Genomic DNA, 24493 nt, shown 5'->3' with positions numbered 1-24493 from the left:
TTCATATTTTGAACCCTTTAAGCCAGGATGAAAGATACAGGTTTTTATAATAAATCTTCACTCCAAGACAAAGTATCTCCAATATAAGAAATAGAAAAAAGTTTTTGTCTTCACCTCTATCTAAAGGGGTTTATTTTAAATAATATCTGGATCTGAACTTGGATCTATGAACTATGCAGGATTGTCACTTCTGGTCACCATCATTCCTTCCCATTCTAAGATGATTGATGCTTAGTGTTGAACAGTGGTTCTTGACCAGAGGGTCACAACCCCTTTTGACAACCCTCTATCACCCAAAATATTTACATTATGATCCCTGACAGGAGCAAAATTACAGTCATGAAGTAGAAACAAAACTAATTTTATGGTTGGGGTCACAACAACATGAGGGACTGTATTAAAGGGTCACAGTGTTAGGAAGGTTGAGACCCGTCAGTGTGGATCACTATACCATGACACTGAGAAGACTCAAGATATATTCAGATATATTCAGATCCAACCTGAATACATAACTGTTTTATATATATATATATATATATATATATATATTTCAGAAAGGTTATGTGATAGCATTAGACATATCTTTAGAAATTTGTTTTATGTTTACATAGAAGAAGAGCATATCACAGAAGCCTGAGTTCCTAGCATTTTGCTTTAAGATTAGATTGGTAATCATTTCTAGATGGTGCATGTGGACTGCCAATATCAATTCTGATTAATGTTTACTTTTAATGTCTTTCTGAAAACCCTAAGCCTATTTTATCTGGATATCAGGTAGACATATGATTTCCTGCATGTTGATGCTCAAGAGATGGCTTATTGCATAAGTATTTGTTATGTAAACATGATGACCTACTTTAAAGTCCCAGCACCCACTTAAAAAGCTGTATGTGGTCCAGGTTCACCCCTGTAATCCCAGTGGTGTGGGAGGCAGAATGTAGAATATTGCTGGAGATTGCTGGCTGCTAGCCTAGTTCCAAGTTGAGTGGGAGACCCTGTCTCAAAAGAACAAGAATTGAGAGAGATAGAATGGGATTCCAGGCATTCTATTCTGGCTTCCACACATACAAAGGCATGTCCATCTATTCATTATATGTAGACATACATGGAATGCATATACCATATTTATACACCACAGACATGTACAGAGAGAGAGAGAGAGAAAGAGGAGAGTGATAGAGAGAGGAAAGAGAGAGAGAGAGAGAGAGAGCAAGAGAGAGGTGTGGAAGAGGGTGTGAGCTCTGGGTGTGGAAGAGGCAAAGTAGGCAGATGGTTTACATTCAGAGACATTAGGGTATTTTGATGCCTCTGAAATATGGCTTCCAGGGCTGTCAGAGAAAGACAGAGTAGAATCTTTGACCCAACCATGCTTGTGAGCTTGGGACCAAAATAATGGAAGAGACTGTTATTATCAGGAGTTGAGCTGCAAGTGTCCGTGTGATGTTGAGTAGCTCATTTACGAGGCAGAACATAGTGACCCCGTGAACATACCTGATCGTCATGTCCAGTGAATGAGTTGTTTTGATTGGGTAAATACGGCTTACATTGCTATGGCAGCCAGCAGTCTAGGAATGAGAGTGATTGACAAGATCTCTGACATCCCAGGCAAAATGATTGACGTTAGCACAGCTCTGTTACAGTGTGGTGGAGGGTCCTGTCTAAGCCTCTGGATTTGCTGTCTGTTAGATGTACTTTTCAGTGGCTTTGTTGCTCTCTGAATTATGTAATCTTTTAAAGTTTGCACTTGCTTGGAAATCAATTGACCAATGCGTCTATGGATATACACTCCTCTTTGAACGATGTTAGAAATAAGAGGTAATGGAGGTGAGATGGCTCAGCTTGTAAAGGTGCTTGCTGCCACATCTGGCAACCTCACTCTGATTCCCAGAACCAACAAGATTGAAGGGGAGTACTGACTCTCTATGGCTGTCCTCTCACATCAACACAGATGCTGTTGTCTGCTGTCTCTACTTTAACACATACACATAAACAAATGAAGGAATGAATGATCAAATTGTAATAACCAGTATGAAAGTTGAGGCCATTTGAATAAATTTTGGGGCTAGACAATGGTCTGTCAGTCAAACTGAACTCAGGCCCAATGCTTTCAAAGTCCAGCTCCTTTCAATAGATTGGGTCTAATAACCACCTTTAACTGAAATTAAAACAAACAAATATAAAACACTGGGTCAGAGATGTAAGAAAACAACCAATGAGTTGTTTTGCCCCACCCCGCTCTAACTGCCATTCCTGAGAGTCAATGTTTGCCCTGTTTGGAGCAACTTATTTTATCACTAAAAGAAGTTAGGACAGGAGCTCAACAGGGCAAAAACTTGGAAGCAGGAGCTGATTGCAGAGGTCATGGAGGGGTGCTGCTTACTGGCTTGCTTTACCATATGGCTTGCATCCTTAATAGAACCCAGGACTACTGGCCATGGGATGGTACCACTCACCATGGGCTAGACCCTCCCCCATTGATCACTATTTGAGAAAATGTTCCACAGCTGGACCTTATGGAGGCATTTCCTCAACTGAGGCGCTTTCCTCTCTGATGACTTCAGCTTGTGTCAAGTTGCCACACCAAAACCAGCCAGGACAGAGACTAGCATCAGTAAAAGTTAGGCAGATGCTCAAGGCAGGAACCTGGAGGGAGGAGCAGAAGCAGAGGCATGGTGGAACTTTGCTTGCTGGCTTCTCTCTGTAAAATTGGCTTGTTCCATTTGCTTTCTTATGCAATTGAGGACCACCTGCCTGGGGTGGTATTGCCTATAGTGGGCTGGGTCCATTATTAATCAAGAAAATGTCCCCAAAGACTTGCCTGCAGGTCCATCTGATAACAATTTCCCAATTGACATCCCCCATTCCCAGATGACTCTAACTTGTGTCAAATTGACAACAATAACAACAGCAGCCGCAGCAAACTGACCAGCATGGCACACACAACTCACCCCCATACACTGATGCTGGCAGATTCTGTGACTCTCACATACCCCTAACCAGTCTCTCTCATCAGTATCCACATTGCATTGAGACATCAAAAAGCCTTTCTTACCATGATACCATGGCTGAGGTAATGGGGATGATGTCATTTACAAGTCCCAGTCAGAGCAGGTTACATCACAGAACTGTTTTGTACAGGTTTGTCAACGATACCTGAGGAAACTTGGAAAGGCAGCAGCATGGCAGCTTTCTCTCTTGTGCTTGCATATTCTGCCTTTGATCTTTTGGGATGTATGGCAACTTGTTTATTGTTTCCCCATATCACATTCAGAAAGGTACAGAATAAAATTTCCAAGGGAAGTTGCATTATTTGACCTGAATGTCAGGTCTCGTAGCTTATCTTTAGACATAGTGAAACCATGGAAAAAGCTTGTTTTATGTGAAAAGTAAACTCTCAGTACTTGACTTTTCTCCCCTGAATGTTTCGCTGACAAAAGATGTCCCCTCCTTTTTAAACATTCATTTGCCCACGGGGCTACATTTTAGTCCCCAATGCTTTATCATCTACTTCTTTACCTGCTAGGTGTACACAACCACCCATGGACACAGACCTATACATATGATGTCATCATATGAAAAAAAAAATTAAAAACTAGGTTTCTGTAAAATTAAAGTAAAATAAATTATTGCAAAAAGGATATTGGTAGAATATTTCAGTTTCCTAAAATTTGTGCATTTTTTTTCTTAGATGTAGAAGTGCCTCCTAAGGTTACTTTCCAAATGTTTTACTGTCAGTTTTTTTTTATTTGCATGCAAACAAGCATCTTAAAATATTTGTGTGTTTTGCCTCACAAAAAAGAAAAAAAAAGTTTATCTAAAGGGCTAAGTTCCTGGTCTAATGCCTTTTACACATATATTAAAACTTAAGTCTTTCTTTAGGAAGCTAAATTTATGAAACAACTTCACACCCTTTTGTTCACCCTTAAGAAGATTTCAGACTTGCTGAAGTCACTTACATATGCAAAGCTTGTGCCTTGCCATTGTTACCCCTAGTTTTATCAAGAGCTTTCCTTCCAAAATATAGCCTTCTTTATACTTGATTTGCGATGTTAAAAATCTTTTAGGAAAATCAGCCAATTGAGTCTTCGGCGACTGAATCATATTTTAGCTTGTCTGAATTTCTGCTTTACACAGGAAACCAACAAATCTCTACGGCCTCTTCAAAATGCAAGTAACCTTCTGCCAAAGGGCGAAACCATTCAGTTGTCCTGATGAGTGACATCTGACTGTGTTATCTAACTCATGGGAGAAGCCATTCAGTTGTCCCCGATGACTGTCTTCTGACTGTGTTGTCTTGCCGTAAAATATTTGCACAAATTTAGCACCGGTGTGCTAACTTCTCACATATTGTGAAGGGGTGACTAATGAAGTGAGCATCTCGACTTGCAGACAGAATCCATCTTTAATCTCCCATCTAGACAGCAAAAGGAAGAGCCTACTGGAATCTGAATCAAATGCTACATGACCCACAGTGATTAGGGTATGCAACTCATAGATATGTACAATAGGCCACGTGCAAGTTCTTGGTGGGAACCAAAGGCAGAATGACCATAAGCTTTGAGTTGCATGACTTTTTTACACACCTCTTTGTCTCCTCCTTACACTCCTAATTACTATCATTTTTATCCTAAAGCAAGGTTAAGACATAGAAAGCCACATTAAGATCAGGTCAAATGGTCACCACTTTATTGATATCTTCTCTATAAACTGGCTAAGAGCATTGTGTCAGTTTTCTGTAGATTCATTATCCTGATAGGTTCTCCTAAGGCATCCTTCCAAATTCAAGATTGGAGTCATATTTCTGGGACTCTGAGATGGCTCAGCTGATAAAGGTGCCCATGGCAATCCTGACAATCAGAGCTCAGTCCTCAGGTCACGCGTGGTGGAAGGAAAAAACACCGAGCTGCCCTCTGATTGCCACTCAGGTGCTGTGGCACATGCATATTCATATGCACGCATGCACATAAAAGTTATTGGATGTAAAATAATAATAATGTCCATAAAAGAACCCCAGCATCTTGCCTTTTGTGCGTTATGTACACTAAATATATTATATAATAAAAGTTTCTCCCTTTCTGTGCCTTTATTACATAAATTAAAATTGGATGACCAAATTTATTAACAGGATTTTGCCAAGAAAAATATACTCATTAGATATAATTTGGTTCTTGATTAAAAAAAAAAACAAAAACGAGAGAACTTGGACCCGATCTGCATGAAATGGCAGTGCAGGAGTGGGGTTCGCTTGGCGAGCAGAAAGCTGGAGTAGGGCTGGTTCCTGGCATTGCTTCCTCAGCAAAGAGAACAATTTTAATCAGTTACAAAAATATTTGCGATCCATATGCTCCTCTCTGCTCACTCCCATATGCCCACATTCTCTTTTATCTTGGGAAAGATGATGACTTCATGATTCAGCCGTGTAAGAATAATACCTCGCTGACTTTAGAGTTCAGTTCTATTTCAAAACATGTCCTGGTAATTACGCACACACACAGATCCAGGCTGTTAGCACTTGGGTAGTTACGTGAATATGAGTTTGTTCTGTCTTCTGGGGAATATATATTCTCATATCCTCCTACTGAAGCCAGGCTAGGTATCCGAGGCTTCAATTTGAAACTCCATTGTCACTGGCCTTTTGGATTAAATGCCCCTGTGCAACTGTGAGGGTAAGAAAATGAGACAAAGGCCTGTAAAAAAAATCACAATAAATTCATTCACCTTGGGAAAAAGAAAACAGCACAAAAAGCCACTTGGTAACTTTATCTAACCGGAGAGCTTATTCTAGCCACGCAGGCTACATTGATCCTTTTCTTAATTTTTTTTTTTTGTTTTATTTAACTAAATTGGCCATCTACCATGGTAGCCATGGTACAAGGAGCCAGAATAGAAAAATAAAAATGACTGTCAATCCATGATCCGTTTTGTCTGAGATGTGTGCTTGCCCCTATCCCAATAGCTCTGTGGTTTCTAACAAAAGGTGAGCGTTTTTAAAGCAGGTTGTCTGTCAGCATAAAAAATGAATAAATCTGAAATTATTGATGGGATTCATGGTTGTGTTTTCAACAGTTGTTTTCCACTGCACAACAAATGGCTTTGTAACCCAATATGCTGTTAACAGAGCCACTGCCAAAACTGAGAGGAATCAGCCAGGCCCATCTAGGCTAGTAGGGAGGGATGGCAAATAGAAAGGGTTTCCAGCCTTCCGAGCAGTAGTTACATGTAGTTAGTGTTTTGCGGGCAATAGGACCCAAGAGGTGTGTCTGCTGCTGTCAGTGTCTGTGCCCCCCGCCACCTCCGAGAGGCTGAGCATTTGGGTTTGCTTTTGGCAAACGCTATCAGGATCCCGACTCTGTTTGCATCCAAGCTGTCTGTGTGGCTGCTCCTGTAGGAGTTTTGAGAAAAGAAAGTGTACATTAGAGCGTGGATTGTTTGCAAGGGGCTCGGAGTGTGCCAATCTGTTGCTTGCTGCGACAGTGATTCTTTGCTGTCACACGGAATGCTCAGCTGGCAGAGTTGTCCCGTGGGGAAGGAAGGAGGGCTGTGGAGAGATTGTTCACCGGGAAGCGGGGATATTAGGGATGCTTTGCACACTGTCTGTGAAGTGAAAGGTGCTCTTTCAGCTGAGCCAGTGTGAAAGTTTTCTGCTGTCTTCTCCCTCCTTCAAACTTTACAGACAAGGCCTCATTAAACCCAAACTTGTTTATATATTGCATGAAGGTCTCTCACAAAAGACTCATAGATGTAGATTTAAAGCATATCCGCACCCTCCTATAATATGGACAAAGGCTTTGATTTAGAAATAAAAAAGACAAACCTTTGGCATGTAGGTGACTTTGATTCTTATTGAAGCAAACACACAAACTTGTATGTGTGTGTGTGTGTGTGTTTTAATACAAAGTGCGAGATTTCACTAAAAAAGGTTAAAATTGAAGTGAGTAATCTTCGGTGCATAATTCAGTTGTTAATTTTAGCTCCTTGCGTGGGTGCCGCTCTGACTTGAACAGCCGGCTGTAGCCTTCATTGGAGAAGAAGCCGGCAGCTTGGGACAGGTGGAGCTGGAGCAAGCTGGGAGCGAGATTTGCTGGAAGCTGGTCATTAGTGTTAGAAACCCAGTCTTACTTACTGTGTGCTTCTCTGGACGGCCACGACGATTGCCACAATGATTTACTGTTCTTCTTCTTTCAGGTTGTCGACCATGTGTCAAGCTGTGTAAGGAAACTGCCTCGAGATGGACACTCTGGACTGCTAATGGGGACATGGGACGGCAGTTACCTCTGATCACTTGCGTGGATTCTCCCGGAGCAGAACGACAGAAGCCGCCAGTCATTTGCCCAGATCTACAGCTGGAATTCTGTGCTGAAGGTAAAGCATGGGGGGGGGGGGAACTGCAGCTCATCTGTATCTTACTGACATTCGTCTTTCATGACCATACCTGTCTACAGAGACCAACCCTCAGAGTCAGGACCTGTCTGTCTCGGGTATTCGAACTCAGTTTGCTCACTCTGTTTAATTATTGTTTGGTTTTGTTGTTGTTGTTGTTGTTGTTGTTGTTGCTTGGTTGGTTTTGTTTTAAGCACTCTGAAAACTGAGTTAGGGCAACAGAAGTTCTTTGTCTCCTCACCCTACTGGCTGCTGAGGCAAAGCAAACTGGGAGAATACAACTTTTGTTTTGTTAAGGACACACACTGGGTAAAGCCCTGGTAGAAGGCATTTGCCCAAAGGCGGCAGAACTTAATACCTCCCCAAACTTAAAAGCAGCAAATTTACCAACTCAAACCTCTGCCTCCTTCAGGAAAACTTTTCCCTTCCACAATCCCACAATCCTCTGCCAAATAAATAGGTCCGTGTACTTGTTAGATTTTGTTACAGGCCATCTGTCCTGTCATGGTGGGTTTCAGCAAATCCAAAATCAAGTTGGCCATGGTGTGGATTTGTTCCGTGATTGCCACTTTCAGCAGAGAATAAAGTTTCTAAAGTAGTACCCGGTAATGCTGCCGCGCTCACAGAGACCACGGACTACTACTCTTGCAGAGGCCCCTGTAATGACCAGGATGGGACAGGGACTGGTGGCGAAGCTTGTGAAAGAAAGAACCTTTCCAAGCTGCAGCTGCTCCACTCCCACCCCTCTCTTATCTGATGGCTCCTTCCCCTTCTTCCTTCTCTGCTTCTCAGTTTTTCCTTTTTCCTCCCTCTGTCTTCCATCTTCCCTCCCTTCATTTCCGCATACATGAACAGGAAATAAATAAGTGAATGATAAGGGATCTGTGAGCACATCAGAGAGAAAGAAGTGCCAGAGGTTTTTAAGGAGGTTAAAGGGGGTGGGGGTGGGGCAGGAACAATAACGGAATTGAAGTCTAAAAAGCCACTTCCTGTCTGTAGAGCAGTGTGCTCTGAGCGTGGAGTGGCAGGGGGCAGCAGCATTTATCATTAGTACCGCCTGCCAGGCTGCCTCTCCAGAGCTTGCAGCACTGATGCAGTCCAGGTACTGGGCAGGAACAGGAAGCTGTGGGGCTGCTGCCGCTGCTGCTGCTGCTGCTGCCGCTGCTTTTGTTAGCTTTTAGTTGGAAGCCTGACTGTGCTGATCCTGGACGACTCATGGCCAGACATAGATCCCGTGTTAATACCAAATCATAACCTTTCTTCCATCTGAGTTTTGTCCCTGAACACAGTGCAGGGTATTCCATGTTGCTGGGTGCTGGGAAGGTGTTTCCATGGATGCAACTTAAAAATCATTTTCTGAATTATATCTGAGGTACTGCCTGCCTATCAGTAGGACCTTTCGACTCGGATGTTGGGGGGGGGTCACCTGTTGAAGCACTGGGGGACTGTCACCATTTTCTTCTCTCTGTAGCGGGATGTGGGTCCTAACATGGGTGGGAGCTCTGGGTCTCGGCTAAGAGGAGTTGACTCATTTTGACAGAAGGTGTACGCACATGTGCTGATGTGTGCGTGGATGGGCTAAGGCTGAGGTGACGCACCTGCCTCCTGTGTGTGCATTTGCTGCTCAGTATTGTCTTGCTCTGTCCTCTGGAGTGTGTCAAGTCGTCGGTAGGGATGCTGGGCTGTGCCTCTCTGGGTGTGAATTCACGGGGGGTGGGGGGGGGAGGGCATGAGAGAGCTCAAGAATAATTAGAGATCCTTCCCTGCACTGATATCGTTTTTCTGATACTGTCACCTTTTAGGGTCTAAAAACTCTTTTTAATTTGGATCTGGGAGAATGTCTGAGCAAGGAGGACTGACTCCGACCATACTGGAAGAAGGGCAGACGGAGCCAGAGTCTGCCCCAGAAAATGGCATCCTCAAGTCAGAAAGTCTGGATGAGGAGGAGAAGCTGGAACTACAGGTGAGCTACAAGGATCTGTCCTTAGACTTCCACCTCTAGGATGTATCTGAGGTTGCATTAGGAATTTGGTCGTTAAGGGATTCGGAGATCAAGTTTATAAGAATCGACCCCAATTGTTCAGGTTCTTCTTCTTCTTCTTCTTCTTCTTCTTCTTCTTCTTCTTCTTCTTCTTCTTCTTCTTCTTCTTCTTCTTCTTTTCTTCTTCTTCTTCTTCTCCTTCTTTTCTTCTTCTTCTTCTTTTGGTTTTTTGATCGTTTTGCTTTTTTAAGGATGCCATAAAAGTGCCTTTAGAAACAAATAATAAAGTTATCCAAGGAGCGTATTTAATCACTGCATTTGTATACAGGAGCCCAGTGCTCCTTGATAGACTACCTCAAGCTGTGTGTGTAAGGACTTTACAGATGTGGCTTTAGGCTCTTGAAGTCTTGACACAAATTCCTTATTACATGGAAAGATGGAGAGACAGCTCATACATGTCAAAGCCCTGTATGCTAATCATCATAGATGTGTTAAGGTTCAAATCTTATTTTCAGGCAAATTGAAGCCCAAGAGTCCGCAGCTGAAGAGTCAGAACACAAAGACAGATTAGGGGAAGGGAGTGGGACCTGGAAAGAGCTAGCTGGGGAAGCAGGGGAGAGGCAGGATTAACTGCATGGCAGCGATTTACAAGGAAGAAAAGATGCGGGTCCAGGGAAGGCACACTGAGCTTGGAAATGCTATCGATTTTCGTTGAACTGATTCACAGATGTGTTAGCCATTTCCATGAGCCAACCTTATCAAAAGCCAGTGACCATAGAGTCATCAGAAACTTCCCAGGTTGGTTCTTCAGTCCTGGGCTTGCTAGGAGGACAAAGGACTAAAAGTGACAGTGTCGAGTGATTGGGACTTAGGCCAGGAGGGTGCTCTTCCTAGTGGCCGTAATATCTTTGCTTCCACCAAGGATATCCCATTATCAACGATAATGACATGTTCCCCTTTGATTTTTCTCTCCCCACCCCCCTTCTGTCTTTCTCTCCATCTCTTTCTGGTTTTCTGTTTTTTTTTTTTTTTGTTTTGTTTCTGTTTCTGTTTCTGCTTCTACCATGCAGCGGCGGCTGGCGGCTCAGAACCAAGAGAGGAGAAAATCCAAGGTAAGGATCACCAGGGTCCCAGGGGAGTCAGCACCACAGTTAGAATAAACAATACATTTTCCATCAGAGCTGAAGATGTGCCCATATCTCAGAGGCTGGGATGGGTCCTGCCTATGTCATACAAGTTGGCTGTCATGCTCACCTTCTGTCTCATATGGATGCTTCTGGCTCAGAATCTGAACATCCATAAGTGTTCCTAAATACAGTAGGAGTTTCTGTGGTGCTTTACCCAATCCACATCCACTGGAGATTTTCTCTTGTTGTTGTTGTTGTTGGCTAAAATTTAGAGCAGACATTTCAATCTTTCAAGTGATCTCTACCTGGAAATAAAGGGACAGTGTTGCTCAGTGCTCAGAACGCCTGCTTTGTCTTCTCCTAATTTAGTTTTAAAGGAAATTTGCCCAGTCAGGGGTTTCTTGGGATGTTTTCAAGAAATGACATTCATTCACCCTTTATGCTTGAGCCAAGATCGTTAAGAACTGTTCCAAGAGTTTTTATGCTCGGCACTGGCTCTCTGATAACTTCTCTTTGCCCTTTGCACCCAGAACCACGTAGCACATTAGATCCTGGACTGAGAAGTCTGATTTGGGAATATTCATACAAATAATGTGATCGACCGCCATGCTTTGACAGTCTGAGAATGCTTTCTGCTTTTTTCCCCCCTCCTTAATCTCAATCTGCAGTCAGGAGCAGGCAAAGGGAAGCTGACCAGAAGTCTTGCTGTCTGTGAAGAGTCTTCAGCTAGATCTGGAGGGGAAAGTCACCAGGATCAGGTATAAAAGCTGGTACTAGAAGGGCCTGCATGACGACATCTCTGTGTGCATGCTCAGGTATAAACCTGGTATTAGATGGGATTGCATGACGACATCGCTGTGTGCATGGCCACTACTAATTTGACATTAAAATGATGTTTTGCGGGAGAAAACAGGAATTGAAGAAAGAGCATTTTCTTGCTTCCTCCTGTTTATGAGACATTCTGCATAGTTTAGAAGTTTGGGGCTGGGGACATAACTTAGCAAGTTAACTGCTTGCTACACGAGCAGTTTGGCCTATGTTTAAGCCCCAGAACCCACTCAAAACCTGAATATGGTGCATATACTTGTAATCTCAGCACCTGGGAGATAAAGACAGACAGATTGATTCCTGGTATTCAAGGGCCAGTTGGCTCAAGGCCTAACCAGTGAGCACCCCCAGGTCCCTGTGAGAGACTGTCTCAAAAATAAATAAATGAATGAATAAATAAGTAAGTAAAGGCAGATAGCAACCGAGGAGAAACACCTGAGACTGACGTCTGGCTCCACATGCACAGGAACTTGTACTCCCAGATGTACCTCCCACAAATATGCAAATAACCCCCCACACACTCATACACCCCCACACCCCCCAGATCTTGCACAACTAGTTTCAATGTATATCACAGGATATTGCATTTGTTTTTTTCCAGACTCTCTGAGAACTGCAAATGGAAAGGAACTCAAAAGAATTTAGATTAAAACTTAACTTAAAAATAAAATAAAATAAAATCCAGTAAGCACGGTAGTGCTGGATGTCCACCAAGGCTCTCTCTTGATAAGGCTGAACCAAATACAAGCCAAGCATCCTGTCTTTCTGGAGACAGCTTACCTCTCAGCTCCCCAAATGAACTTGCCTATAAGTAAAACACCATTGTTGGCTCCTAGGAGATGTAAGAAGTAGTGTCTAAGCACCCTGAACTGTGGTAAAATGCCAGAATGGGCTTCAGGAGGTTTTTATTTTTATTTTATTTATTTTATTTTTTGACTACTGCAAAAACGGTCCAGAAAAGCATCTGAACTGGTGGCAAATTTGATATTAGCCAGCTGCTACACGTCTCCACCCTCATCTTTGATTCCCAAAACTTAAAATTCCAAGGCCCTTCACAACCTCTTTGTTACTCTTTTTTTTTTTTTTCCCCTTTTTGTTTATCTGCTTACGGAAAACATAGTCTTGATGCTGAAATTTTGCTTGTTTTTCTCAGAGGTCAAAGGCAGCCAAGACAAAAGGCAGATGATCTGTCTGAGCCCAGAGGAAGGGAAATTGATTACAAAATCATTAATTTTTGTTTGGATTTCTTTGGCTTCTCTTTTATCTTCCCACCCCCCTTTCTGCTTTAATTGAAATCCTCTAAATTCTCCTTATGGACACAGAGAACATGGAGAGTGCTTTCTTTAAAAAGAACCAAAAGAAAAGAAATCCTTATAGATTTTTGTCCTAGGAGTGTTTCCTTGATTAGTCTCATTTTCTTCACATGCCATTCATGTGTAGAGGCACAGACAAGCTCTCGTTCGGTAGCCATTACTATGTGTCATAGACAGCCCCCTACCCCCTTTTTTAAAACTTGGGCTCTGAGAAACGTGTGGCTTTCCTTCAGCATTTTATGTGTGCTTCTATTTTTTAACCGAGATGGGAAAGGTGGAATGATGTGAATCCCATGCCTTGTACTGTCAATGTGGATGGGTGGCTTGTGATGCACAGCATCTGACTTGTGGGAAACCCTGTACAGTGCCAGGCTCCGGGAGAAGTAAGGACCCAGTTGTCCCTCACTCCTAATGCCAATCAGGGGAGGCCAACCTCTGTAGATTTCATTTGCTCTTTGTCTCTTTTGACAAGGCACAGGAGTCTTGGTAAGAGTCATCTGTGCCATAGCACCCATTTCAGAGGCAGGTCTAGTGGCACCTCCACACAGTGGGTGCAAACGGTGCTTTGTTCCTGCTGGTTCTGAACCCAGAATACAGGATTCATGTTGGAGCAGAGAATTAGGCCCCTCCAGCTTTCTGTGGACTAGCCAAAGAGTGGTGGGAATAGGGGGTTGGCAGAAAACCAACAGACACATATATAATCAAGTCACCCGATCTTAAGAATTTATACGCAATGCCTTCACTAGATAACACTGAACACTTAGAAAATGTGTGGACTGACTCCCAGAGAAGTATACAGTACATGGAATGTATTGCTTTCCCCGTGTTTGTATATTCACAGTATTTGGGAAACTGCCTTCATTTTCCTGTGTGGGAAAAGCTTTCTTGTCCCCCATGTTACTTGATCTCAGACCCACACCTGATGGTTCAGTCTGTCTTTGAGTAAAGGAAGCGTGTTTTTTTTTCTAATGTTATAATATTTACTGACCAGTGTGTTACTGCAACTTGAATCATTCTTTTACTGTTGTTGGGTATAAACTTATCCTGTACCAATGTATTTATTAACACTTGTATTTTAATATTGAGCGTATCAATAAAAATATTTAAAAATAACAGATTGTTTTTACCAATTCTACAGCACTTTTTGTGTATTCTTTCTACACCATATTGTATATTTATGTGTAGAAATATATATATTTTTTGAACCTGAGTATAGTATTTGTCAACACACAGCAGCAATTTGTACATTCGGCTACAGTGGGTGTCTTTGGCTTCCGTTTTTGTATATAGGATTTATTGCCAACGTGATGACTTTTTTAGATTCCAACTTAGAGAGGGCTGGATGGTTCATATAGTTTTGAAGAAGAAATGGAACCATTCTCTCATGACCCATGTGCCCACAATTTCTCTATGAATCTACTGATGGCCTGGCTGTTCCTCAGACACCACCTCAGCTGGAAATGCCCTAGGGATGTCCTGAGAAAGTAAAAGCAAACTCCAGCCTCTAGCTCCTCCTTGAACCCTCACAGACTGCAACAGTTCTCTGTCCCTAGTCACTTGAAGAATGACTACAGTAGAATTCCAGTCTGATTTGCATATCTTGTATATGTCCACCCCTCCCCCCAAAATAACCCCCAAGGAGTTGGAAAAACCCAAGTTAGTTAAAAATTTATGAATGACAGCATGCTTTATCTCCTCTTCCGTATCATGGAAGTTGGAGAGCTGTTTTGGTTTGGTTTGGTTTGGTTTTTTTTTTCCTCTCACCACCATGCAACTTCCCTTCAGCTATCATTTCTAATGGGGGGTTCCCTCCTCATTGGAAACAAGACCCACCCCTGACCAATAGTCCCTGAAGCAGTGAGTGTCATTAAGTGGTCTCTCATATACCACACACACAAAGCCAGCCGCAACTTCCCTAAAACATCACGACTCCAATCAACATACACCGCAGAAACTAAAAAATCCAAACAAAACATCATGTGAATGCATTCTGCTCCAAAGAAGCAAATGTGCAATCAAAGTAATGGCTACTGCGTGTCAATCAATATAAGCAGATCAGTTTCCAGGAAACAAAACAAAACAAAACATAATAAAACAAAACAATGATTAGCAATGTAAATGTAGTTCAACACTGTACTCTGTATCAAGAAGCAGCACAGGAGAATCTATTTGGGGAAAAATAAACTACATTTACCCCAACATAGACCTATAGATAACTTATGAAAACATAGCAGGACTCACCACACTTTCCAAAAGGCTATGCCTTTTTGTGACTCTGATTTATAACAAAATATTAATGACATTCATAAACCAGCTCTATGACCCCAGAGCTAAGATCTCAGCAGTCACAGGGTTCGATTGGCCATGTGTGGGGTACCCTTCTTGGCCTGGTTTCATGGTAGGATTGCTACTGTACTTTGGATGCTGGGTGCTTTCTTTCTCTGAGTTCTAACTGCATTTCTGACTCCTGGAAGCTGTCTGTCTGTGTGCACGTTTCTCCTTTTAAGGAGCTCTCGAAGAGAATTAATTGGAGAAGCCTTTTTTAGACATGACAGTGGCTCCAATACGAACAGGTTAAAGGATCCTCCCTACAAACACTACACATTTAAAAATAAACCTGTAGGGAAAATAAGAGTTGTGATCTACAGGAGTTTAGCTTGATTAAAGTTAATATTCATGAGGCAAAGTTTAATACTAGATATGACTTCTGACCTCCCACTGACGTCTGGATTTCAGTTCACCGTAAAGGGCAAGTATTCTTTTTTTTTTTTTTTTCTGACAGGCTTAATTTTTTTTGACCACTTAAGAAAGAGGAATCCATACCAACCTCTCATTTTTCAATACCTCGTAATCTCTGTGCAGAACGGAAGCCAGGCAGGGATGATTACTTTTGGCCCTAAATTATGATATTTTTCCCCCAACAGGAATCAATTCACTTACAGCTTTCCAGTTTCCCCAGCCTGCAAGAGGAGGATAAATCTAGGAAGGATGATTCTGAGAGAGAAAAAGAAAAGGATAAGAGCAGAGAGAAACTCTCTGAGAGACCCAAGATCAGAATGTTATCAAAAGGTGAATCTGCAAAACATTTCCTTACCTTGCTTATCGTGGACACGCACAAAGCCAGGAGACATTGCAAACCCACACCAATGTTTACAGCCCAGAGCACTCTGCACCTAATTTTCCAAGTGGCCCTGTATGTGTAAGAGAGGAAAAAAAAATAGTGACCTTGACTCTCTTTTTGTTCCTGCACCCTTATTTGTATAGCTAGAGAGGTTTATTTTTAGAATCACTTATTTCTTTGAGTTCCCATTTGAATCTCCTGTTCTCAGTGACAAGCTGGGGAGAAAGAGGGGATTGAAATCGGTTCCTGTATTCAGGTTCACTGACAACTGACTTGGATTGGCGAACAATGGTGATACACAGCTTTCTATTTTCGCTCTCACCTTTATCTTAAAAGACAGGCAGCGAGGGCCTTAGCACCTCCTCGTAATAAGCCATACGGGGTGGAGGTCAATAGAAGCCCTGGCACCAAGGGCTTCAGTCTTTGCATCCGGCCACTGCTGCATGTTGATTCATTTGAAAACAAAAATTACATTTCTATTTGGAAAAGAGCCATTCCTCCTAAAAACTACAGGCCTACAGTCCAGAATTTTAGACTGTGGATGTACCTCTAATTGTACAAAATAGAAAGAAGCCAAGCTGGAATGGAGAGCTATGCTGGAGACCACACTGGGAATCCAAGCAGCCTAGGAATGGTAGCCCCTCTTTGTGCTCTGTAAACATATTCCTGCTTGGAGCAGTTCTGTCTGGATCAAACCCTCACTCAAGCTTGGGGTGTGTCAGAGGAAAGAGCATAACATTTCTAAAATGGCTGTATAAACCTGAACTTATCCAGGACCAGGAGATCAGAAAGACTCGAGAACATTTATCTCTTACCATGTTTTATACTGATTAATATTTAGGTAGTTTTATAATAGAACCTTCATTTTTAAAAACTGTTCCGTTTTAATTAAAAAAAAAAAAAAGGTTGTCATGGGATCACAAGCTCTTGAGGTCTCTGTGGGTTGGATGTACCTGTCATGTGGAGGCAGTACCTCACTGGTTTTTCTGCACAGAACACACTCCACCACCAACAGCAAGCACACTTCCCCTCCTGTGACACCAGGGTCTTCCCACAGTCAAGGTCTCAACCCTCAAGTCTTATTTCTGATGTTATGATCCCTGCTTGCAAGTATTTTCTCCCTGGTACCTTCCTTTGAAATTTACCTGAGCTGGAAGGAAACCAGAACATTTTCAAACCCTGCCCCACCCTGTATTCCCATCATCCATCCGGGCATCTCAACTCCCTCCTGCTGTTTGTTTCAGATTGCAGCCAAGAATATACAGATTCTACAGGCATAGACTTACATGGGTTTCTAATTAACACGCTGAAGAACAATTCCAGGTAAATTTTAATGGTGAAAACAAGCTTTTTGCTGGTGTTGTGGGAGGGTGGGGAGTCAGAAAGAATATTACAAAATAATTATGATTAGTCAGAATACTTTTAAGAAATCAAGTACTAAAAACAGATGGCTTCCTTGATGTCTCTCCTGAGCTTGCTCTGCTCCGTTGATAGTTTGTATCTCCTTGTGGATGGCTAGCCCTAATAGTCACATAGTTGCTCCCTGTATAAGTTAGAGTGTACCAACTTTGCTTTGCTAACCCCAGGGGCATATTGAAGTAAAAAGGAGAGAATGAAATGATGTTTATTTACATCAATCCATGGTGCCTGGGTGCAGGCACATAGTCATGTGTACTCAGGACTCCAGCTTGGCTTCTTTCCAGTTTCTTTGAACTTTAAGTCTTTGTTGGTTGTATTATTATCATTCAAAAATTTACATGTCATGATTCGCATTCAAATGATGGCATTTAACACTACCGAATGAATACTTAACAAGTGAGAGGAAAATGAAACTTCGGAGTTCCAAGTCGTGGCTTGCAAACCAAGGAGTCAACATAGTCCGAAAGATGAATTAGAGTTAGGTCTGCTCTGTTTCCCCGTTGAGTTTGATAAATTGTATTTGCTCTTTGAAAACTGAAAGTACATGAAAATTTCCCTTTGAACATTTATTTTACAGGGACAGGATGATACTCTTGAAAATGGAGCAGGAAATGATTGATTTCATTGCTGACAGCAAGTATGTTCAATGGCAATGCTAGCTAATTCGATGACATGTCTTAGCTCAGTGTCTGAGTTAATGACTCATTCCACAGAGAGCTGTAGATAAATAAAATGTCAGCTCGTATGGTTCTTGGTATGTTCAATGAAGAAGTCACTGGATCTTGGAGTGGTCATTGCTTGGGTCACGTGTGATCTTGCCTGTTAAATTTCTGGCAAAATAGCCATAAACAGGGGGCTTGCTTAGCCCCCACTAATTTGCATGGAGGAGCCGTAACAAGAAGGGACCCTTCTCGTTTTTATTATAGATTTTTAATGGGCTCCAGCTGGCTGCAGTCAGTTATGCCTGGAAATAATTGTGCTGGGTTTGGTGTAAACTGGGTAATGACACATGTCCAGATAGATATCTGCAATCTCTATTATGTCATGGAGCCTGTCCCCTGCCTGCCTCTGTTGATAAGGTATCCCGAACTAACCCAGAACACTTTGCAACAGACAAAATGAACATGCGGCTGAGAAACAGCAATGCCTACTGCAGCTCGATCAATAAATCTATGATAGTAGAGATTTGTCTGCGAGAGAAGACATCAGGTGGTGTCGAAATGAAAGATGCCAAGTGTTTCTGGATAAAAGGAGATAGTGACGTGTAAATCCCTGTAAAATATACTACTGGCATGAAATGAAGATGCTGACTTTATTTCTGTAACTCTGTTCCAGTAACCACTATAAAAAGTTCCCCCAGATGTCATCCTATCAAAGGATGCTGGTCCATCGGGTGGCAGCATACTTCGGATTGGACCACAACGTGGATCAAACTGGAAAATCTGTCATCATCAACAAGACCAGCAGCACCAGGATGTAAGTCCCAACGTAGTGTCTGTTTGGTGTTTTCTTTTTCTGTCAGAGACTGGTTTATAAGAGCACACTATTCATTGCAAAGTATGCGACGTTAAATATGTATAGCGCTGGTTATCTTTCTGGCCTAATAGCAGTGGGATGTCAGGAATCCGTATAAGACCAAATGAGATCTAGGGAATTTGGTGGGGGAACTTCACTTCAAAATAGCATTCAGATTAAAAACAACAGGCATTGATTGGTCTGGGAGTATAGCTCAGTGGTAGAAAACATGGATGACACACAAAGTTTATTAGATTCCCAGTGCAACAAATGGGTAAAGCCTAAGCAAGCAAGTAAGCAAGCAAGCAAGCAAGCAAGCAAGCAAGCAAGCAAGCAAGCAAGCAGGCGAGCTCTTTCTGCAGAGATAGGCATGATAGCATATCCCTGTGCTCCCAGTACTCTGGAGACTGAGGCAGGAGGATCAGGAGTTGAAAAATAGTCCTATATACACGCTATGATTCTGTCAAAAAGACGGGGAGGGGAGATGAAGGGAAATCAGGAGGGGATGGGTTAGGGGAGGAGGAATCAAGGATAGGGTTTATAAAGCTGTGACACAGAGACATTTGTCCTTTTCTACCCCCCTTTTTGATGTGGGGGAGACATGTGTTTTGGGGAAGGCTCAGAACAGGATACCGAAACCTTGCTTCCCAATCCTGGCATACTGACTGGGCATCCCAGTCTGCTGCAGTCCTGATTCCCCATCCTGGTTTTTCCACCTGTGAGACAGAGGTCTGAGCTTGCCAGATATCTAAGTTTTAGCCCTAAGAAGACAACACTTGTTTTCTCTCAAGATCATCACTGTCTTTCATCTTCAAATCTTTTTCCTATCTGCACTGAGTCAGAGTCATCAAGACCGACCTCCTAGGAGACATCATTTGCCTTGGCACCTGTAATTGTCTGCTTTGAACTCCCGAGCCTTTCAAATAGAGCTTAAGCCACTTCTTTAGTAAAAGGTGTGGCACCCTCAAAAAACTGTAAATCGTCATTTAAAAAGAAATAATAACGGTTCTTTCCTTTGGGGCATGTGGTGATCACGTGGTCTTTGTGTCAGCCTGTTAGTGCAGGCACTTTCCTATGAATGGAGCTCTCCTGATTAAAGCAGGCTTTCTTTTCTGCCCGCGGAAGGTTACAGCCAGTGAGGTGGCCTCGGGGCTCTTTATCTCCTGGGAGATCAGCCTGCTCAGCAGAGGCACTGAGACAGTTAGGGGGAGGAGCACCCAGTAAGGAACCTAGACCAAGAGTGGCTATTATCTCAGGGACACTGTCGCGATTCACTTTTTTTTTTCCTCCCGAGTTTCAAATTGCTTATATATCTGTAGAACAGTTTGAAGTGGATAATGTTTAAGAGCTCTTGAAGCTTCAGAATTATTGGGTCCCGCGGTTGTATTCTACTGTGCTGGCAAAACACATCTCAAAATTTAGCGGCTTTCCACTCAATCTGATCATTGACACTGCTGCCTCCTGTCTTGACTGTCATGGAAATTAAAGGTCCCTCTTCTTTAATCCGAGACATTTTTGTTCTTCCTCAAACACACCCAGCTGGTTTTGGTGTAGTATTGTTTATTATTTTTACACTCCAGTCTAGTTTTTCTTGTGGCTTGCAGGTGCCCTACAGCAGAGAAAGATGCCCTGAGAACAAAGCAGGGAAGGAATTGACTTCTGTGTTTAATTGGCTCTTTGTGTTGCACTCCTAGGACTTGCAGGATGTGGATCTGTGCATAGATAGTGCCGATTAAGCCTGATAGCTTTACAATTCATAGAGAGCAGATTTGTTAATAGTTACAATAGTTTTACAGTCTCACAGTCGGGATACGAGTCCAGGTTTATACCCTAGCTGATGGCGATATTACGTCTCTGTGAATACTCTTAATAGAAGTTTAGCCTTGTCTATGAAGCTGACTTTTACACCGTGGCAGCTCCATTGAAAGTAAATTTTAACTTAGCTAAATTTACATACAATTTGAATTTTCAAATTCAGTTTCTTTATCTGGTTAGTAACATTTCGACTGCTTACAGGGTCTGTGATTCTAGAAGCTTCTGAACTCTCCCCTAGATTCTTGTGTTCCCTTCAGATTCTACAGCACCACAGTAGAATGTAATCTGTCTTTAAGGTTTTCTTTATCTGACCTACAGAGGTCCCATCGCTAAGCCTCTTCCCTTCCAGAGGAGCACAAACTTTGGTCATTTTTAGAAAGTTCTAGTGCATGCCCTCATGTCTGTGCGAACCCCAGGAATGCAGGTGTCCATAGGGATCAGAAAGAAGTGCATCAAATCTCGCTAGACCTAGACTTGCAGGCAGTTGTGAGCTGCCCCGTGTAAATTTTGGGGAGCTGAACCTGGATACACTGCAAAAGTAGCAAGTATTGTCAAGTGCTAAGTCCATCTTGTCAGGCCCCACCCCGAGACTTTCCATTTTCCTGAGCATTGTCAAACAGGCTGCATATGTTTACACAAGGAGAGTGTACAGTGAGCACAAGCATGGGCAGACAATACCCCCATGAAGGTAGTGACCGCTTTGGTGCCAGCACCAAATCCAATCTGATCACCCCCATCTCCCCTACCACCCTTTATCATCCTTCAGCAGGTCACGCCTAACCCCATGGTAAGCAGTGGACTTTCTAGGCATTAACTGGAGCATGAAGCCCTCTTTCTCCATCCCAACCACCATGTTGCTCACCCTCTGTCATTTAAATGGCTCTTGGGAAGGGAGGGCAAATGTGCCTGTGGTAGAACTTGAGAGTAAACTGCTACCTCTCTGAAAAAGGAGCGAGAAGGAAAGAGGATGAAATAAAGGCTCTTTGAAAGAGTAGCATATTTCAGGTTTCAAGACGTAGATCATGTTAGCAATACAAGCAAAGACTGTTGTTTCATGAGAATGTATGGCTGTTATAGTTGTCTGCTGCTAGGATGTTTGGATTTGAAGGTAAAAAATGGACCCTTAAGATCTAGGTGCCTTGAAGGTTTCAAATACCATTTATTTGTGTGTGTGTGTGTGGGGGGGGGAATCTGTATTCTCTGCGAATGTGAAGGGTTGCCTCACCAGAGCAATTGATCATCAAAAGGAACTAGGCTAATTTGTATATATTGTTGGATTGAAATCTATTGACTCGTAGGAGGGAGAGAGCCGGATGAGAATTCCTCCCAGGGTCCACTCTCAGTGGTGTGTTTGAGGAACATTTTTCCGATGTGTTCATGTTTCTGCAGCTCCCATGCAAATCCTTGAAATATATGCATTTTAAATGTCATCGTGGCTTAGGAGAACAGGTTCAGAATATGAACTCTTTGGGCGGAGTGTGGAAATGAGCTATAAAACTGAGGGATAAAACACAGTTTTGTATATTGGTCTGTTGTTTTGTTTTTCTTCAGTGAGTTCTCATGGTCCTATAAGGTGTACTGATAAATGTAGATAGGGGAACTATCATCATTGTAGCAGCTACAGCTGAGTGTCATCAGCTTCCTTCTGCCATGCTTTTCTGGATGAGAACAATTTAAGATATTTTAAATGGGGACTAGAGTCTGTTAAGTGTTTCACGGAGAGAAAATTGTTCTATATGAAATTTAGACTGCTCGAGTCATAAGGGGCAATCCCTGAGAGCCACGTAAAAGTATGCCTGGCCCCTGTGTGTTCTTCTCTGTCGTAGCCTCAGTTATCACCCATTAGCTCTTCCTTGATGGAGAGGATGGGTCTCAAGGATATACTTCTGCATGACACCATCTCTTACTGAGAATCATGGTACTTACTATGTGTACATCACAAAATATGCTTTAATTCTTGGTTTATGTATATGATCACATCTAATCATACAAAGAGAATTTCAGTTTAGGGGCCTTCTCTATAGAGAAGAAATAATAATTAGCAGGACTCAGTTCTAAACCAATGTGTATATTTCACTGGTTTATTGAAATTTAGTGGAATATTGAAGTGATCGTTACCTCAAGTCAAATTATCTCAGCTACTGAGCCACATCCTCAAGATGGGATGGCTGCATCCGATGTGGATTTCTGTAACATTTAGTTTTGCCTACACCACTTTGAGCTCCCAACTAGTCCTAGACATATAGGCACACAACCAGTCAGGAGTTATCTTGGATCCATGAATGGAAAACACACACACACACACACACACACACACACACACACACAAGCCAGTTAATCTTAAAATGCCATGGCTAACTCAATGACTGGGCATTTTTAAACCTTGCCCTGCTACCTCAGGCCAGTGGCCTCTTACAGGAAAACTCACATGGCTGGTTGCCTTTATCTCCAGAGTTCTCCTAATTCTCCCTGTGTCCTACCCATGAAACTCTCAGTGCCCCACTTCATGCTCGGCCATTGGCCACTGGCATCTTTATTGGTAGATCAAAAATCAATTGTGGACAAGGGCCTTCAGCATCTGGACACACAGATGGAACGCATTAGCACCAATCTCCAACAGATTTCAACTGTTTAACTCCTTTGTTGTCTGATAAGAAATTATTGACATTATGGAGCTGTTGTTTTAAAGGTATTTTGAAGGTTTACTTACTCATACAAGTAAACACCAGAATCTTTCTATAGTTTTATAGTCCTTGATGTATATTTCTGGCTTGTCACTTCCAGCATGTACTGCTTGTTGAAAGAGAGCATTCATGAGTCTTATTTATCAATAATATTAGTATAGAAGATGAATCTACTCATTGTGTTCTTACAAAGCCACTGCCATCAGTAGCTCTAGATTCCCATCCCACACACAGCACCCTCAGCTCCACAAGGAATGAGGAAACGCAATGGTGAGCTTTGGAGCAAAGCCATTAGAAGTTTTGCATTAATGTTTTCAATACTTTGGGGATTCCCAGAGAACAGAGAACGTGTGACTTTGTAGCAGAGAGGTTGTGTTCTTGATGCTTCGTTGCAGTGAACAAAACTGAGGATAGCTCAGACTCAAAAAATTACAGGGAAGAGAGGATTCATCTATGTGGTCTAAACAGATGTATGCTAATATTCTGCATTTATTGAGCAGTTACAAAGAGCTGATCTTTCTGTGGAGATGGTGGTATCTACTTCTTTTAGCCTGATAACAAAAGACTCTTGTAAAAGTCACAACCAGTGCCTGGGCTGGAGGGGCAACTTGCCGAGAGGGAAAGGAAAAGTCACAAGTTCTTGTGGGGGATATCCAAGATGGTGCTACTGTCTGAGTAAACCTATGCACAGTAGAGAATGAGTAAAATCATCTGAGCCTGTAGTGTTGCAGGTTTTCCAGGCCTCAGAACTCACCAAGAAAGAAGATGTGTGACCAATTGTTTCCAGGCACACCTTCTGGTTTATCACATGGGTCTTAATGGTTAGTGCAGAATTCCTAGGCTTTGACTTGAAACAGCAACTTCAGTGCCCAAAGAGAAAAAGCCCTGTGTTTTTGTAGTTGTTGCTCCTGTTGTGTATTTTCCCATATTCCATTAGTTCCATTGCCTGTCTCTCTGAATTTTGACAATAACAGGATTTATTCTCAAGCGCTTTGGATTTCCCACCATTGGTCTTCTGGTTGACCGTCAGGCTGGGTAGTACCACCCACTGAAACTCTACAAAGTGGACACTAGGGTCTATGTTACTTGTATACCACAGAAGGTCTCTTTAATCGGTTCATTCTTTATAATGTCCCTTGAGATGGAACCCAGAGTCTCCTGTTTGCTAGGTTAGAGCTCTACTGGCGAGCTAACGCCCGCACCTCTGGTCTCTTTCTTTCTTTGTAATGCTGTTATCTTTGTCTTCAGACAAGGTCTCCCTACGCAGCCCAAGCAGGGCTTGCATGTGTAAGCTGCTGCCTCAGCTTCCC

At 42.5% G+C, this 24493-nt stretch overlaps 1 protein-coding gene across 20 annotated transcripts in view; it reads left to right on the top strand.

The window, feature by feature from the left end:
* Arpp21 (cAMP regulated phosphoprotein 21) overlaps positions 1 to 24493 on the top strand; it is a 167132-nt gene that overhangs the window by 39209 nt on the left and 103430 nt on the right. For 13 of the 20 annotated variants that reach the window (XM_085828097.1, XM_029481277.2, XM_029481273.2 and 10 more), the window contains exons 1-9: positions 7001 to 7100; positions 7186 to 7362; positions 9183 to 9343; positions 10432 to 10473; positions 11157 to 11246; positions 15554 to 15698; positions 16995 to 17073; positions 17747 to 17806; positions 18505 to 18645. In XM_085828097.1, coding sequence (XP_085684223.1) covers positions 9218 to 9343; positions 10432 to 10473; positions 11157 to 11246; positions 15554 to 15698; positions 16995 to 17073; positions 17747 to 17806; positions 18505 to 18645 — 683 coding nt within the window. In that variant the 5' untranslated portion in view covers positions 7001 to 7100; positions 7186 to 7362; positions 9183 to 9217. Of the gene's footprint in view, positions 1 to 6991; positions 7101 to 7185; positions 7363 to 9182; positions 9344 to 10431; positions 10474 to 11156; positions 11247 to 15553; positions 15699 to 16994; positions 17074 to 17746; positions 17807 to 18504; positions 18646 to 24493 lie in introns of those variants that run through there. The other 7 variants (XM_029481247.2, XM_085828093.1, XM_029481248.2 and 4 more) reach the window with 2 other exon arrangements.

This window comes from Mus caroli, unplaced genomic scaffold (genome assembly GCF_978045245.1).
Source record: "Mus caroli unplaced genomic scaffold, Mus_caroli_1 scaffold_11, whole genome shotgun sequence".
Taxonomy (NCBI): domain Eukaryota; kingdom Metazoa; phylum Chordata; class Mammalia; order Rodentia; family Muridae; genus Mus; species Mus caroli.
The sequence above is the reverse complement of the archived record's forward strand: the minus strand, read 5'-3'. Positions and strand labels throughout refer to the sequence as shown.